This window comes from Myotis nattereri (genome assembly GCF_964212035.1).
Source record: "Myotis nattereri genome assembly, chromosome: 3".
Lineage (NCBI taxonomy): Eukaryota > Metazoa > Chordata > Mammalia > Chiroptera > Vespertilionidae > Myotis > Myotis nattereri.
The window spans coordinates 39213477-39232065 of NC_138077.1; the positions used below are offsets into that span (position 1 = coordinate 39213477).

The 18589-nt window shown below is 41.4% G+C and overlaps 1 protein-coding gene across 4 annotated transcripts in view; it reads right to left on the bottom strand.

Annotated features, from left to right (window-relative positions):
• Nucleotides 1-14812, bottom strand: part of PEX5L (peroxisomal biogenesis factor 5 like) — a 240418-nt gene extending 225606 nt beyond the window's left edge. For 2 of the 4 annotated variants that reach the window (XM_081086949.1, XM_081086948.1), the window contains exon 1: nucleotides 14340-14720. In XM_081086949.1, the coding sequence (XP_080943075.1) occupies nucleotides 14340-14360 (21 nt within the window). In that variant the 5' untranslated portion in view covers nucleotides 14361-14720. Of the gene's footprint in view, nucleotides 1-14339 lie in introns of all 4 variants that reach the window. The other 2 variants (XM_081086950.1, XM_081086951.1) reach the window with 2 other exon arrangements.
• Between the last annotated feature and the right edge of the window lie 3777 nt (nucleotides 14813-18589).

Consider the following 18589-nt stretch of genomic DNA (forward strand, 5'->3'; position numbering starts at 1 on the left):
CCTGTAGTCCCTCCCCCCTCCCCTCCCCTCCCTGCTGGCCTGCCCCGATAGGCCCCTGATTGCCAGCCAGGCCGAGGGACTCCACCTGTGCACAAATTCGTGTACCAAGCCTCTAGTTTTTCTAATAGCAAATGAAATACAAAACACTAAAATAAAATATTTAGGTAAGTGGCAGATTTGGGGAGAGCATATTTTGGCTTAGTTTATACAAACAGCCCAAGATTCTGCTTTGACACATGGAATACAGTGACTCTACTGGGCTTCTGAGCTTGGGTTAGTCCCACAGTCTCACTAGTCTCCTGGCCTCCTGGGCATTTCTGATTATAGGGAGGCTTTCTGCACGGAAGGATGGATGCTTCATTGCTGTTCTGCTAGGAGAACACTAGGAGAGTGCACCATCACACACGAAGGTTTTTTCAGGGTGTTAGGTTAATATATATAGATACTCAGTTCAGAGGGTTGCTAAAGCTGTATGGATTTAGCATCTGCCTTGCGTAAATGGTAGGAAGGATGCATCAGAGATTTCTACTGTCCAAGGTTATGCAATGTTCCAGAAAACTTGCAACATCCTAGTTGAGTCATTTTGCAATAGCTGAGGTAGTGATGTGGAAATGTGCACTGAATTTTCTATGCAGACTCAAGTGATAGGATAAAAATCAGAAGGCCCAGATTCTGGTCTTCAGTCCCCAACTGATTTGATATGGAACTTTGGGTCAAAACCTTTGAGCCGCATTCTCTTTATCAGCACGACAAAGATAAAAAGTACCTATCCTTTACCAAACCCCACTGAAGCACTCTAAAGATTACCATTTATGAGTTAATCTCACAAAAAGTGACTATTATAGCAGAGGTTATCAGTTTTCTATCGCAGTTAGAGTTCTGCTATGTTGGGGATAGCTTTGTAGAAAATTATCTTTCGTTATTTGCAAAATGGAGAGAAGGGCAGCAGGATCCTCCCAAGTAGCATATCTTTATTTTTTTTTAAAAAAATTCTCACCTGAGGATATTTTTTCCATTTATTTTTTTATTTCTTTAAAAATATTTTAAACTTCAATTTTTATTTTATTGATTTCAGAGAGGAAGGGAGAAAGGGGAGAGAGAGATAGAAACACCAATGATGAGCAAGAATCATCCATCGGCTGCCTCCTGTACGCCCCCTACTGGGATCAAGCCCACAACCTGGGCATGTGCCCTTGACCAGAATCGAACTTGGGACCCTTCAGTCCACAGGCTGATGCTCTATCCACTGAGCCAAACCACCAAGGGTTCCATTGATTTTTTTTAGAGAGAGAGGAAGGTAGTAAGCGGAGGTTCGGGGAGAGAGAGAAACATCGACATGAGATACATCGATTGGTTGCCTCCTGCACATGCCCCACCAGGGCCCGGATGAACTTGCAACCAAGATACATGTCCTTGGCTGGTAATCAAATACAAAACCCTTCAGCCCCTGGGCTGATGCTCTAACCACTGAGAAAATTGGCTAGGGTTCAAGCAGCATATTTTTTGAAGAATTACGAGATGTTGATCTTTGGCTTCATAAGAAATAAGTATCTGTATATTAGCAAAGCTTTTAAATTTATTTTCCATGATATGGTACTGGTAAACTGGGGAAATCTGCCTTGACCAAGCAATCAGAGATGTACATTGTATCACTAATTAAGGGCCTGATAATAATAGAATCCTAGAGCTGGAAGGAAAGCCAGTAATCCTCTTCCATAAAGCATTAGCAAGCTCACATCCCATCTGTTTGATTATCTTTGTTAAAATAGAGCTCATTTCTTTACCTTTCATCATACACCTTCACACACACACACACACACACACACACACACACACACACACGACTGTTGGTAGAGGAGGCCCCTTCAGAGACATACATATGGTTGTGCAAGGATGCCTGGAGCAGGGGGCAACAGTCATGTCTGAAATCCAACCCTCTCACTCCACATTGTGTCTGTGTATGGGACTGTGTTCTCCAGGGAAAAGGAGAGACTTTGTATTTGACCCCTCTTCTCCCCCCAGAGAGGACCCCTTTTGATGACTTGCCCACAGGTGGCACATATCACTGGCACAATTACTTCCTCTCTCTTGTTAGCGAGAGCTGTGGTGTGATTTTGGAATCTTTTTACATTGTATCTGAATGGGAAGAAATACGCCTTCATATCCCAGGTTCTCCTATCAGAGTAACTGTGGGAGACATAATAATACGATCTCTCTATTTAGATGGGCTCACAAGATGGACATGTCCCCTGGATGACCTTTGTGAGTGCAGCTCCTTCCTTGGATCCGTGGAAAAGTGTGTGTGTGTGTGTGTGTGTGTGTGTGTGTGTAATTGGGGAACTTAGGGCTAGAGGTGTAAGCAACCCTTACAACTGGGTGTAAGCATCTGATGGCCTCCTAGGGCAGTTCTGAGTGTGTCATTCTGTGTCTCAGTGGTCTCCAGGGTGTGTGTGTTAGCGCTATAATCAAAATCACTGTTGACAACTAGCTGAGTTCATGAGGAGGTGTCTAGACTCTGAGAGTCAGGGACTCTAATTCCAAATGACCTTGGCCAGTTAGAGATATAGTTAGAAACCATTAGGAGAATCTATTATATTTTAAAATCAGCAGCCCCAGACTGTCCTCAGGCTTTAGAGGGTTGAACCCATTAGACTACGTAGACTGCTCTGACAGCAGGGTGTTGGTTAATTACAGTGGCAATCTAATTATAGGGTTTATAAGGTTTCCCTGTAATTGATTCCCTTTCAAGTGCATGGAAACTTCACTTGATATGCATTCGCTCCTAAATTCATGGGAATAGACAAGATTCTGGGGCTGTGTGTGTCAGAATCAGAGAGAACATTCCACTTTGGAGTTATTATTCAGTACAGTAAGGGACTCTTCTAAGTACTTCATCCATTCATTCCTTTGTCCTTTCTTTCATCCATTCATTCACCATTTCATTCATTCAATAAATACTACATTAATAGTATGTACTTAGCATTACCAGTCTCCAGAGATATACAGATGCATTGAATACAGTCACTACCACAGATGAGCTTACAATAGTTGGGGAGACTGACAAAAATAAGTAACTAAACCTATGGGTCAATGATGGTATTAGTGATGCATATAAGGTGCTAAGGCGGCATTACGGAAGATATCCCTAATTCTGCACTGTGTGTGGGGGAGGGTGGAAGGGTGCTGGTGGGCACAGAGCAGCACTCACTGAGGAGACAACATCTGAGTCGAATATTAAAAGTTCAGTAAATATTCAGTAAACGGAATGCAGGAGTTTGGGGATGCGAAAATGAAAAAACAAAACCGAGAGGACAAGAAAATCAAGCATCTGTCACCACTGTAAACAACCAAGTAGGTAGGGATTGCTATGGCTGAACTCCGTCTACACACAGTGTGCCTGAAACACGTTGCCAGCTCCATAAACACATAAGAGCTAATGCTTACAAAGTCATCACAAGGTACCGAGACATTTATTATCCCCATGTAGCAGATGAGGAAAGTGAGGTTTAGAGAGGATAATGCATTAGAGCAGATCACTCAGTAATAATACTCAGTGAAGCCAGGATTTGAACTTGGGGCTGTCTGACCCTGGAACTCAAGTTGTTAATCACTGTTTTTGTGGCTTCTTCAAATCTGAGGAGTTATTAAGCCTTGTATGATGCACACCATCGAAAGCCTTTGAGCATACTTTTGTTTGTTTGTTTTCATTTTGGGGAGAAGCAATTAATTCCATTAAGATCTTGCCCTTCGTTTCCTCATATGTGAAATGACAAAGTTGTGCTATGTGAACTCTGAAGACTTTTCTATCTCCAAGATTCTATTCTCATTTAATCTTGCCCCAAGCTCTTTGTGTCTTACATAAATCATCTGTAATAGGTGCATTTCAATATTAATGGCTCAAATGCACAGGGCATCTTGATTATAATCATCCTTTGGATGAATATGAAACACCAATGTGTCCAGTTTTCTACAGTAAATTCCTGCGTTTGGAAGGACAAAAGGTCTTATCACTAAAGTTCATTATATGTATTTTAATTCCTTGATTAATTACTAAGTTCTTCACAGGGCTCTTTCCAGTTTCTCAAAGAGAACAGGAGTGAACAGGAGATGGACATTGATGAATGATGGAGGGATCATCCTGCTCTTCTTTGCTTCATGATTAAACAAACCAATATCCTCCAGCTTTCCACTATTCTCCTGCAGGCCTGCTGTAATGGCAGGTAGCAACAAATAAGCAGAGGGCTTATAGATAATTATTTTCTTTTAACTCCTTTCTCTCAAGGCAGACTGGACTTTAGTCAAGATAGAGAGGTATTTATTTTACTTTCCTAGACTATCTCTCAGATAGGGCATGGATATATACCTTGGCTCCACCAAAGGCCACGCCTGCCCCCACTTTGAATTGGGTTTTGGGGGCACAAAGAAGCGGTTGTGGTAGATTGTTCATCCTGACAGTGGGGGCAGCAGCTGAAACTCCAGCATGAGGTTTTCATGGGCAGCCCCCATGCCCATCGGCTGAACCAGTGCCCGATCAGGGGTGTCAGGGTTGCAAGCTCTAACGCTCCTTGTCCTGTGAGGGCAGCAGTGGGGTCTGTACTAGTCTGGTTTGGAGTTTGACTGGGACTGTGCCCTTGCATATTGCCTGGTCCCTCCGTCTCAAGCCTAGTTCTATTAGTCTGGGAGTGCTCCAATGTACTTTTTGTAAACACTAAAATACTTTTTTATTTTAAAATAATCTCAAGCCTATTAAAAATTGCAAGCAAGAACAGTACAATGACCTCCCATCATACTCTTTCCCCAGATATTTGCATTTTAACATTTTCTACATATTATTATTTTCTCTTTTTTTGGTTAATCTTCACCCAAGGATATTTTTTCCATTGATTTTTAGAGAAAATGGTAGGGAAAGAGAGAGAGAGAGGCACCATTGTGAGAGAGACACATGGATTGGTTCCCTCCCACATGTGCTCCGACTGGGGCTGGGATCGATCCTGCAACCCAGGTGCATGCCCTTGACTAGCAATTAAACCCAGGACCCTTCGATGCACTGGTTGGTGCTCTAACCACAGAACCACACCAGCCAGGGCTGTATGATTACCTCCACTATTCCAAATCACTTGAGAGTAGGATACACACACTATGCCCCTTACCCCCTTCACACTGCAGTGTGCATTTCCAATGAACAAGAATATCCTCTTACGTAGCCACAGCTAGTTATTACATTCAGGAAATACAACACTAATGCTAATCTAACCTCCAATCCACATTTAAGTTCCAGTTGTGCCAGGGGTTTCCTTCATAACGATTTTCTTTCCCATTCTGAGATCCAGTCCAGGATCAGGTACTGCATTCAGCTGTCATGTCTCTTTAGTCTTTTAATTTGTAAACATCTCAGTTCTTTCTTGTTTAACATGACACTGATATTCTTGAGAAACAGAATCTGCCAGTTTTCTAGAGTAAACCTCCTTTTGGGTTTCTCTGAGCTGTTCTCATGATTAGACTCAGGTTGTGCATTCTCGGAAGCATATGACACGAGTGATGCTGTGTCCTTCTCAGGGCACCACACCCAGAGATGGACGCCCAGATGGTCACCTTATTGGTGATAGGGTGTTGGCCAATGTCCCCACTGAATAGTTACTAATTTTTCTTTTGTAATTTATACTAGTATGTGTGATATTTTGATGTCATATAAATATCCTATTTCTCCTCAAAATGCCCCTTCCTCAGATTTAGCGTTCATTGATTATTCTCACTTGAATCAATTTTTACTATGATTTCAAAATGGCGACTCTTCTATCTTCATCATTCCTTCTATGCTTATTAATTGTCTAACTATGCTTTTAATAAACCATCTTTTTTTTGTTTAAGTGAATTACAGTTAAGAACCCCTGATTGATTTACTTGTATTTTTAGGTAGCTAGTTCCAAGGACCTAGCAAATCAGTTCACTCAAATGGTCAATCTAGTCAGTCCCAGGAGAGACAGTGGGGAACACCTTCAGGAAAAGAAATAATCCAACTTTTCATGGGGCCTCATTTAACTTTTTTTTTTTAAATATATTTTATTGATTTTTGACAGAGAGGAAGGGAGAGAGATAGAGAGTTAGAAACATCGATGAGAGAGAAACATCGATCAGCTGCCTCCTGCACATCTCCTACTGGGGATATGCCCGCAACCCAGGTACATGCCCTTGACCGGAATCGAACCTGGGACCTTTCAGTCCGCAGGCCGACGCTCTATCCACTGAGCCAAACCGGTTTTGGCCTCATTTAACTTTTAAAACACTTACAGATTAGACTTTCTTCCACTGTTAGCCAGACGACTACCAAACCTGAATATATGAAATATCAAATCGTCATACTAAAACTGAAAAGCAGAAAAATAACAACTTTTATGACTAAATGCCAAACCCCTGGACATTTGGAAACATCTTGTAGTTTATTATAATGTTCACTTTCACTTAGTATTTTACTGTAATAAACATCAAAAGAAAGAATAACAGTGTAATGTGCGTACATAGCACACTGGAGTAAGGCAACTTTCATTCCCATCCTAGCTCTGCTAACTAACCTATGGGAGACTTCTTGAGCAAGTCTCTTACTATCATGAACCCCAGTTTTCTCATCTGTGAAATGATATACTTGAACAAAACATTTTCAAGAGTCCTTCAAACTCAGGATTCAATGACCTCAAGATTGAATACTAGTGCAATTGTTAGAGACAAAAGGAACTATTAATATAGAACATTGTAATGAGCACATTTGCCTTTTTCCTAATGAGCACATTTGGATCCAAGATTATTCTGGTATAAAGACCTAACACCTGTGAGATAATTCCCAAGTTATTTGGAGAATAGAAACATCAGAACAATTTAGAGAACAATTTAGTCTAAATATGTTAAAGTAACCTTAGGTTGTCTGAGTAGATGTCTGTCCCAAGAGAGAAAGAATCTCAAAGTGCTTGACATTGGTCAGGAAGACACATCATGAGCAATGTGTCTTGTTCAGAGGGGCTATACATTTTATGGAGCCAGTAAAACATCAGAAATGTCATTATGAGAAACGGTTGCCTGAACTAGGGTGATTATCATAGAGAAGAAAAGATTTAATGGGATGAGGACATGAAAGTTCTCTAAATATTTGAAGGTTTGTTTTATTAAGTTGGAACATAATAGCTTCGTTGTGTTTTCCAAATGAAAAACCTACAAACAATTGAGTGGAGGTTATGGTGTCAACATAAGGAAGACATTTTATTCAAACATGTTGTGATAGCTGCTCTTGCCATCTCCTCTGACAGGGACTCACATGCCTCTGTGACAGCAGAAAGCTACCCCCAAATCAAGGCTTTTGCTAAGTTCTCAGTGCAATAGATCTGACCCTGTCCTCTACGTAGACATTTTCAGGCCAGTGCTTCTCAAACGTTAATGTGCATACAAATCACTGGGTATCCTGAACTACTCAGCTTCTGATTTGGTAGGTGGGGGTGGGGGGGGTGGGGGGGGTGGGACTTGAGATTCTGCATTCCCAACAAGCCTCTAGGTGGTTCACGTGCATATAATCACCTGCCCAATCAGATGGCACGTCACTACATGATCAAAGGATACCACCCAGTAGAAGCATGTCACAGTGAACACCCATGTGAAAGGAACTAAAAAGATGTTTTGCACAGCCATGTACACACAAACACACATGCCATCCATGGTACTACCTTCCACTGGACTTCATATGATGGTCTTGGAACAGAGGTCTGTGTGTGCAGGGACACTCTGCTCTGCTCTGCTCAGCCATGGGCTCCCTTCTTCACTCTAGGTCTCTTTCATCTCCAAGTAAGCAACTCACAACAGTGGGAAGTGGGTGCTGGGCCCAGGGTCTTCTTATTGTCACTGTCTTGAGGAAACGCGTTACCTCACACTGATTTAGTACCAGTTTTATCCCTCAAGGCTACACTGAACAATTCTATCCCCTTCCTGCGTAATAACTCCTCAGATATTTATGTAGAGTCATCATGGTGTCCCTGAGTCTTTGACTTGGAAAGTCCAAGTCAAACATCCCCAGTTCCTTCAATCATTACTCATAGGAAATGGTTCCGAATTCCTCCACCATACCAGTTACTTTAAAAACCACAAACTTTTAAAGAGGGTTTGTAGGAGTGGGAATGTGGTAGCTCCCTAGGTAGATTTAGGCATCACAATCCTCCCTTGGAATATCCATGATTCATAGGTCACCATATGGCGTTCTGCTTGGGATAAAAAGTTTTCTCCACACCAAGTCCCACTTGCGGGGTTGGTCTGGTGTTTCTGAAGTCTCTACGCATGAGCAGGGGCTTTGCAGAGTTGTACATGCACCTGCCATGCAAACTCTCCCCCTTGGCGCAGTTTCACCCCAACGCAGAGCGGCTGGCAGGGTTCTATGTGCTTCTTGTCAATGAAATGGTGCATAAGCAGCCTCTTCCTATCTAAATGAGCTCATTAGTTTTCATCTGTGAAATTTCTAACAGTGATTGTCTAAAAATAAATATGTAAGGATGATCGATTTAGTAAAATCTCACATGGAGAATAACAATGATCGTTTATATAATGGGGTTTTCACAGAAGAACTAGTATATATTTACTAGTAAGGATCAGTAAAAATGATTTTATGGGGCAATGTAATGATTTTATTGGCAGTGTGTTATATTATATGCTGAGCTGAACAATCAGCAATGGTTTTGATATTTAACCAACAGGTTATTAACTATCTTTCTGTTATCTTCTATATAACATAATAATTTATAAGCTATCAAAAGCTTTCTTAACAGCCCGGGGAAAGAAGTCTCCCATTTGGTACTCCTGCTAAAGGGGATGCACAGGTGAAGGACAGTGGAATTGGGCGAGTTGGAGATAAAGGAAAGGGCCCTGAAAAAACATGAAATCCCCCACTCACAGCGCTCTGTTCTCTGATCCCTGCGTTACATGCTACAGTTCAAGATGACTTTTCCTCATATAAATTTGAATTATGAAAAGGTGATACATGTTTCAGAAACTTGGCAACCGCATTTTCTCTACCAGTTTATTTGAAATTACATCATGTTTAGATGTCTCAAAACATTTCATCAGACTCGGGGCTTTTAATAAGGAAACATTAGGCTAAGGTTTGCCTTCACAATTACTGCAAGAAATGCACACTGGTAATTCCATAAAAGTTATCAAGAAGTTAATTCTAGAATATAAAACCTTTAAACAGCTCTCGTGTATGCCCATGCTGGCAACATGCGATCTCAATGAAAAGTGTAAAAAAGCAGACTGCCAGATGTTTTGACTACATGATGCATCACATCGTAATGTTTCCTAGGTTGGAAGTGGTACTACTAGAGATTCAGGATTTTTAAATCAACAAGTTCTGTTTTAACCTTTTCTTATTCTTTACTTTAAAAATGTTTTATAGTCAACACATTCATATGCTGAAAAATTTTATTCAAACACATATTTTTAGGAAGGATGTTTATAAACCATAAACAAAATCTAGGAAGAACATATTGTGTTTCTTGCAGTAAATGTTTAATGCAAACTGTTGGCTGGTATGGCTGAGGAATAAAAATTTCAGGCTAATCAAATATTCTGCAATATTATACCATAAGTATTATAATTTTTAAGTGTTAGAAGCTCAATATTACACTTATACTAGGCACGATTTGCTTATAAATATACTAGAGGCCCAGTGCACGACATTTGTGCCTGGCCTGCACCCTTTAGCAGTCCAGGAGCCCTTGGGGGATGTCCGACATCCTTGGGGGCAGTCAGACATCCTTAGTGCTGCTGTGGAGGTGGGAGAGCTCCTGCCACCACTGCTGCACTCGCCAGCTATCAGCCTGGCTTGTGGCTCAGCGGTGTTCCCCCTATGGGAGTGCACTGACCACCAGGGGGCAGCTTCTGCATTGAGCATCTGCCCCCTGGTGGTCAGTGCGTGTCATAGCGACCAGTCATTGTGCCATTTAGTCGATTTGCATATTACCCCTTTATTATATAGGCTAGAAAGGCACTTCAGTATCTTGCTGAAGCTAGTGTCATGAATTTCCTTCAATAGAGTTCTAGTTAATAATTCAGGCAATAAATTTATTGTATCAATGCTCATTATCACTCATAGGAATACTTTGGGGCGAAGGGCAGGTGCCACTTGAGTTGGGGGAAGAAGGGAAGGTAGCAGTTCCTGTGACCAAAACAACACAACCAACTCAACCCCCCACCATGCCCCAAACCAATCTTCTCCTCTGAAAGTGCAAATACATTGTGAGGTGTGTATGTGTGCTGTACTGGTATAAATTATGTCTATGCCAGCAAAGGGTTAATAAAGAAATGACACAGGATAGAAAATGGTGGCATCAAAGGGGAAAAACGAATCTGTTAGAGAAGTGGAGGGACCCATGTTAAACACTGTCTATTTCACAGTTTTGCTGAGGATCCCAATTATGACAAACTGCTGTCACAGATGTTGAAAACAACATTCTATAATCTTACCTTACATTGGCTTCTGTGTTCGTTGTTTCCAGTGAACCCACATGAATTCCAAATGGCCAGATCTAATGCATTAACATGATTTGTGTAACCCAAGCCGTTCTCCTTCATGAAGATTTTTTTTAAGCTTAATCAAAGTCATAAATAAAGACAAACACAAAACCCCTTTGGAGGGTAGACACATAAAATGACTACTTGTAGACGTGTTAATAATCTTACAGTTTTGTCACTTAAATTTTCTTTAGTCTTTTTATCTGTGAAAGCAGAGGGTATGGAATGATTCTCGGCTGGCTGGAATAAGTAAAAAAAGCCTGTTTTGAATGCTTATAAAAAAAAGATCAGTTATACTTAAAAACATGTTTTTGTTTGTCTTCTGAAGTAACTATTTTTAAATAAAAAACATGACTGTGGATGCTTTATTAACAATAAAAAAAACCTTAGTTCAAAATTGAAATTATATTGCTCTGTAATTCCAGAAAAAAAGTTTGATTAAAGAAATATACTGAGCCAAATACCTATTTTCCTTTAATTGGCAGTGTTAACTCATGCACACATTCAAGTAAGCATCACAGCACATAGAATACGGAGATATGGGAGGGATTCAGACCACAGATTATTTATTAGGAATAGAGTTTGGTCAGCATTGATGCTAAGTATATACAATCATTGTTGGCCCCTTGGTCAAAGGGTGGGGGGAAGTAAATCTAAAACAGACACTAAAGAATCAACCTTCGCTTAAGTTGCTAGGGTGATGAATTCCCCTTGGAAGTAATTGGTGAGGCAACTGGAAAACAGCACAGCTCTAGGGCCCTGCTCCTAACAAATAAACCTGCGACATTTACTATGAAACCAAGGAGTATATGCTACTGTGCTATGCTCTGTTTATCTCAACTTTTATCTTCTAATGTGCTAACAAAGTGTGTTTAAAAGTTTGTGGCGTCTAAAATAAATTCTGTTATTTACAGTAAACTGGATGAATTGACCATATGTATAATAATTAAAAGACCTTATTTACAAAATCATTAAGTTACAAAAACAAAGGCACTACAGGAGTTTTAAATTGGACTACTTTTTTTTTTAAAGTATATTTTTATTGACTTCAGAGAAGAAGGGAGAGAGAGAGAGAGTTAGAAACATCAATGATGAGAGAGAATCATTGGTTGGCTGCCTCCTGCATGCTCCACACTGGGGATTGAGCCCACAACCTGGGCATGTGCCCTGACCTGGGTAGGTGCCCTGCCCGGGAATCAAACCATGACCTCCTGGTTCATAACTCCATGCTCAACCACTGAGCCACACCGGCTAGGCTGGACTACTTCTTAAAGCTTCATGTGAACACCTCCTCCACTCCAGGCTCTCTATTTACAAAGCACTTTACTTTAAATTCTCTTGGATGCAAACAAGAGAAGAACTAGAAGGTACAGCAAATGATGGTAAATATTTTCTAGTTCACTCCTGTTTTAAGGTTTCTGTCAAGAAACACTAATATTTCAAACAAACTCCAAAGTTGACAGAAATGTTGGTAAGCCTGCTCATTCTGGTCTGCTTCAACAAACCTGTATTTGTATTTTTAATAACAAATCCTTTGGAGTGTTTTGGCTGTATTTCTTCTTCCTTGCGATTAGAGTCAGGTACACAGGAAGATGATGCTATCTCTGATAAAAACATATTCTTTTCTTTTTTTAATTAAAAATGTTAATGTTGACATTATTGCAGATTATTTATTTTGTTTACAGGGTAAATACTATTCTTTGGGGAAGCTAATGGGGTTCTAAAATGTAAGCAAATGACTAAATTATGAATTAGGTTGTAATAGGCATTATCTTTTTTAGGGGGAGGGGAAATTCCCTCTCAGATGATCATATCATTTAATAGCTACTTAGAGGGTTTATTTTAAAATTAATGGTCAATAATAAGTAGAAAAATTATTGTCCTCTGAAATTTTGGCAAGCATATTGATTACAGTCTTTATTTAGAAGCATTTTCAAGTTAAGCTTGGCAGCAAAGATTTGTGAGTTTTACTGCAAGCCATCATATTTGTTGTTACAGCAGTGCATAGGCAAAAAACAACAACAACACCCCACATTAAGTTAGGAGCATATGCAGAGTCTTACAATTTGTCTATTCTCTCAAAGTGAAATGAAACCCTTAGACATTGCTCTAAATAATTCAAGTTTCAATAGCATCCTCCCTTGAAACTGAGTTAAAATTGTTTGTGGGTTCTTGAATTAACCAGATTGTTGCTTCAATACTTCATTCACAAAAATGTATTTTCAAACAAACAAACAAAATGACATGGGAAGTTTTTGTAAATTGCCCGAGCAGTCAATTGTGAATTTTGTGTGAATGAGCAATTTTCTGAAGAATGACGCTGTTTATTAAATCTTCCTATTTTACTCTTATAGAGAAACTTTTTAGGGATAATAACTAATATATAAAATTGCAAGTATCATTCTTGGGTGGAGGTGAAGTATAAAACTATAGTAATGATCTTTTGTTATTTTTTCAGCAGTCATTTTTTGAATGCTTCTTTATTACTAAACTTTCCAATTAGTGTAGCTTTAATAAGAAATATATAGATGATATGTATTATATATATTTAGAAATACACTTCAGTCATTAATTATTGTCCATCAACTGTGATATAATCCCATGAATATTTGTAAAAACAGGAAGATGTCAATAATATGGGAAATGCTTTTGGAATTCTGGTAGTGCTGATTCAGAATTCTTACAAAACTTAGCCATATGCTACAATGTCATTTTATATAAAAGTAATTTCAAAATTACCTTTATATAAAAGTAGTCCAAAGGAATTTCCCCCAGCCTTGGAAATTAAATATTGGGTAGCACTAAGTCATGAATGCAACAACATATTTATCTATTATTTATCTATTTTCAATTGCTCTAAAAGATACAGAAGCAACATCCTCAGTATTCACACATGTTACACGCCAGGGTGAAGGCACCACATATAGCAACTGTATTTGGCCATCTTTGGAATGGAAAAGAAGCTCAAACATCAAACCTGATGACTAAAGCATTTAGAAAAAGCAAAAGAACTCAGTTCATACTTTAGGAAGCTGAGTTGGTATTTCATTCTCCCCACCCCCCAGCATACACCTGCCTTTATAAGGAAGAACCAGCCCTGTGAATGGGAACTGGAGTCAAGGTTAAAGTAATCTTGCCCAAGAGAGTGGAGTGCATCGGGGAGAAAAAGCAGCTCGGCTCAAATGAGGATTAATAACCAACGGCAGCACCTCCCCTGCAAAACATGAGCCTCCTGGACCTATGTTTGAAATTCATCCTCCTAAGTCATCCTGTGACTACAGGGATAAGTGACAATGTCCCATCAGCTGAAGGGGGAAATACAGCACAAACCCTTTTAAAAAATATTACTTTAAAAAACAATGAAAAGTGTGAAGTGTTCTAACGGTCAGGAACCCTTTGCAGACAGTAAAGGAAAAGCTTTGTCTTTCCTATTATTGTTTGCCCTTCAGTTGACATACATGCCCAGTTGCATCAATAGGATTACAACAGAAACACGGTCAGCTCCAGGTTTCCTCTGTGGGGTTCCTTGCTCTTGTTTAAAGAAACAGGCTCAGGGAATGCACAGAAAACAAACTTCCCCAATTGAAGTTCCGAGGTGGTCTTTCCTTCTCTTCTCCCACCCTCAGAAACATGTCTAGTTTTACCCATAGCCCCGGACAGCAATGTCACGGTCATGTTGCACCACTGCACTTGTTGAATTGTGTGAATGAAGGCAGCACTTGGCCACAGTCACTTGGTGAACCGCCTTGCTCTTCAATGAGCCCCCAAGATTTCTTTCCAGTTGCACGGAAATGTCTTACCTGCATGTGTCCCTGGTACATTCTGCTTGGACTTCTTCAGGGCTTCCCGAGGCCGCCGGATGCTTTCCCCGTGTTTCCTCGCACGCCAGCAGAGGGGAGGAAAAGGCGTGCACACCGGGTTCGCACAGGGTGCCCCTGAGCCGGGGTGAGGCTCCAGGTAGCCCGCCCGAGGCCCTTGGCAGGCTGCGGGCTGCCGGGAGCTGTTCTCCGCTCGGGGTGCTGAAAGCGGACACCGGAGAGCGCGCGGAGCAGGCGAGGAGCCGGGCGGCCACGCTCTCCCGCGGGCGCGGGTCCTGTTCTCCGGCGTCTCTAAAACTCTCTCCTTCTCCGCCGAACTCTTTCTCGCTTCCTGCCCGGCTGCCTCATGTCTCTCTCACTCTTCGCCGCGAGCCTCCTCCTCCCCAGCCCTGACGTGAGCGCCCACACCAGCCGCCGCCGCAGCTGCTGAGCGGGGCGCGCGCCGCCCTCCCGGCGGCTTGCCTGCCCAGAGGCTGCGGGCCGGGCACGCGCGCGCATCCCCCGGAGCCGCCAGAGGGCGGCGCGCACCGGCCCCCGCCCGCCGCGTGCTCGGGGATGAGCACACCGGGCAAAGTGCCCGCGGGTGGTGGTCGCGCTAGGCAGTCGGTGTGGCGCCGGCTGCAGGGGGGCGGCCAGCTGCAAGAACAGTGGGATGATGCCAGAGGGAAGGGGGTGGGGGGAGAAGGGGGCCCCCATATATGGTGACAGGAGAAGATTTGACTTTGGGTGGTGGGCACGCGGTGCAATATATAGATCTTGAAACATCGAAACCCACACCTGAAACCTATATATTCATGTTGACCAATGTCACCCCAATAAATTTTTAATTTTAAAAAGTGGGAGGAAAATGCATTGTTCCTCTGGGGGATCATCAATTCTGACTGAGCCGCCATTCTACAAACATAATGGGATGAACGTGGGGGCTTCTGAAGAGTTTACTTCTGTTCTGATTTGGCTCTCACAAGTGATCTCCGTGTCACTTGGTGAATAGGTCTCTCCCCACTCACCCCACCCCCAAGTCATCGCTGAGCACTCCACTATTTAAATCGCAAACCTCAGTCCTTAAAGGCCTTCCATGATTCTTCTCCCTAGCGCTTATCATCTAACACCCTGTATTTTTTTTTATATATTTGTTTTATTTATTGCCAGCGTCTGTTTATATATACACTGTATTTCCATGAGATCAGGGATATATTGGGGGACGAGTGTATCTATTTTACACAGATGTCTCACAGCACAGTATAGTTTCTCTTGGCACATGGTTGGCACTCTAAATATTTGTTGAACAAGTGGGTCTTTACTATATAATGTAAAGGTAGAGTGCATTTAAATACAGTGGGGCCTTGACTTACTAGTTTAATTCGTTCCGTGACGGAGCTCGTAACTCAAATTACTTGTATATCAAATCAACAGTGAACGAGTGAGACACGTGATGCTGGGCTGATGTTGTGGCGTTCACTGTAACGTTCCCTGCGCCAACTAGCGGTGGGGTATCTGCACCTGGCTCATAACCCGAATTTTAGCTCACAACTCAAAGCAAAAAATCGGCCGAGAGATGGCTCGTATCTCGAAAAACTAGTTAGTCGGGACACTCGTAAGTCAAGGCCCCACTGTATGTCTATTACATTTCAAGAGTTTTTACATTAGTTTGATGTAGTCTTTACATTATAAATGTATATTCATACACACACACACAGCATGGGCTGGTGTATGTGTGTATACTGTGATTACCTAGTTTTGTTGGTAAAAAGAACTCCAATCACACAACTGACTCCCAAATGATATACAGCATGACATAATCTCTCAAATACTGCACATAGCATGATATACTTTTCATAAAGTTAAAAAAATATGAACTCCCTAGGACTATAAAAATATACTTATGTATAGCTATGTGAAAAGGAAAGCAATAGGACAATGAACATGGGATTTGGAATGTTGGGAACACTAGGTAAGGGGAGGCAGGGGAAATGGATGGGGAGGCATTTTATATGAAGGTGAATTGCCAATGCTTTAGTTATTATGTTCACCCACATGTATTAACCTATAAAATTACTATGTAACTAAATAAAACAGAGCCAGGTGTGGACTAGTAAGGAGAACATGAAATGCACCAAAGAAATATTTAATCCAATTCAATGCATCTGAGGTCTCAAAACACCTGACCAACCAACCAAACAAAATGATTAAGACTTACAGGCAGGAGACATGGATTCTTACTGAATCCACCAATAGTTAAACTTGGACAAGTTCCCTTACCCCCTCTAGACTTCATTTTTTTCATGTCTAAACCCTGATAAACTCATTATTTTATCCTGAAAACTGAAATATGTTAAGGAACTCTATAAACTGTAAAGACCATCCAGTTCTTGTCTTTGACAGGACAGAGCACTGGAATAGGAGTCAGCACTACCTACATCACTGCATTCTTGGGCAAGTGTACTAATTCTCTGTTTCCTCGACTTTTGAAGTAAGGCAAATATCTATTCAGCTTACAGCACAGGGCTGCTGAGGAATGAATGTATGCAAAGGAAGCTCTAAATCAGTCATTCTCAACCTTGGCTGCACATTAAAATCACCTGGGAATCTTTTTACAATCCTGATTTCTGGGCCTCATCCTCTGGAAATTCTGTTTCTTTGTTATGGGGTGGGGCCACAACATTAGTAACAAAGAAACAGAATTTCCAGAGGATGAGGCCCAGAGATCAGGATTTTAAAAAGATTCCCAGGTGATTCTAATGTGCAGCCAAGGTTGAGAACCACTGCTCTAAATAAACCACCATATATCAACAATGAGGTATCACCTCACACCTGTTAAGAATGACTATCATCAACAAATCAACAAATGACAAATGCTGGCAAGGATGTGGAGAAAAGGGATCCCTAGTACACTGGTGGTGGGAATGCAGACTGGTGCGGTCACTGTAGAAGACAGCATGGAGTTTCCTCAAAAAATTAAATATGGAACTCCCATTTGACCCCGTGATTCCACTTCTAGGAATATATCCTAAGAAGCCAGAAACACCAATCAGAAAGAATATATGCCCCCTTATGTTTATAGCAGCACAATTTACAATAGCTATGATCTGGAAACAGCCCAAGTGCCCTTCAGCAGATGAGTGGATAAAAAAGCTGTGGTACATTTACACAATGGAATACTACACAGCTATAAAAAAAAGAAGGAACTCACCATCTGCAACAGCATGGATGGACCTGGTGAGTATTATGCTAAGTGAAACAAGCCAGTCAGAGAAAGATAAGTATAACATGATCTTACTCAAATGTGGATTCTAATGAACAAAATAAACTGATGAATAAAATAGAACCATAGACATAGAAGCATGGAACAGACTGATAAATTTCAGAGGCAAGGGGTGGGGGGCTGGGAGGGAATTGATTACCTGGGGAACTTAAATGCATACTAGAGGCCCAATGCATGATATTTGTGCACTAGGGGTGGCAGGGGGAAACGTCACTCAGCCCGGCCTGCACCTTCTCACAGTCCAGGACCCCGAGGGGTCCTTAGCGCTGTCACAGAGGCAGGAGAGGTTCCCACCTGGCTTCTTGCTCAACAATGCTCCCCCTGTGGGAAGCGCACTGACCACCAGGGGGCAGCTCCTGCATTGAGCATCTGCCCCCTAGTGGTCAGTGCATGTCATAGCAACTGGTCGTTCTGCCATTTGGTTGATTTGCATATTAGGGTTTTATTATATAGGATATGCATAACACATGGTCACAGACAATAAAGTGATGAAGGTCTGGAAGGGGTGGGTACAGGGTGGAGGGAGTCAATGGGAAAAACACATACAAACAAAGGGGCTGAAACTGGTTTGGCTCAGTGGATAGAGCGTTGGCTTGCTGACTGAAAGGTCCCAGGTTCAATTCCGGTCAAGGGCATGTACCTTGGTTGCGGGCACATCCCCAGTAGGATGCATGCAGGAGGCAGCTGATCGATGTTTCTCTCTCATCGATGTTTCTAACTCTCTATCCCTCTCCCTTTCTCTCTGTAAAAAATCAATAAAATATATTAAAAAAAAGAAAAAAAAAGAAAGCCATGTTTAAAAAACAAACAAACAAAGGGGATATCTGTAATACTTTAAACAATAAAGATAAATTTTTTAAAAAACCACAAAAACCCCCACCATATATGAGTATGCAAATAGACTTTTTTCCAGCCCAGAAAAGATGAGTGATAATGATTTCCTGAGAAAGCTGTGCAAACTTAAGGGGCA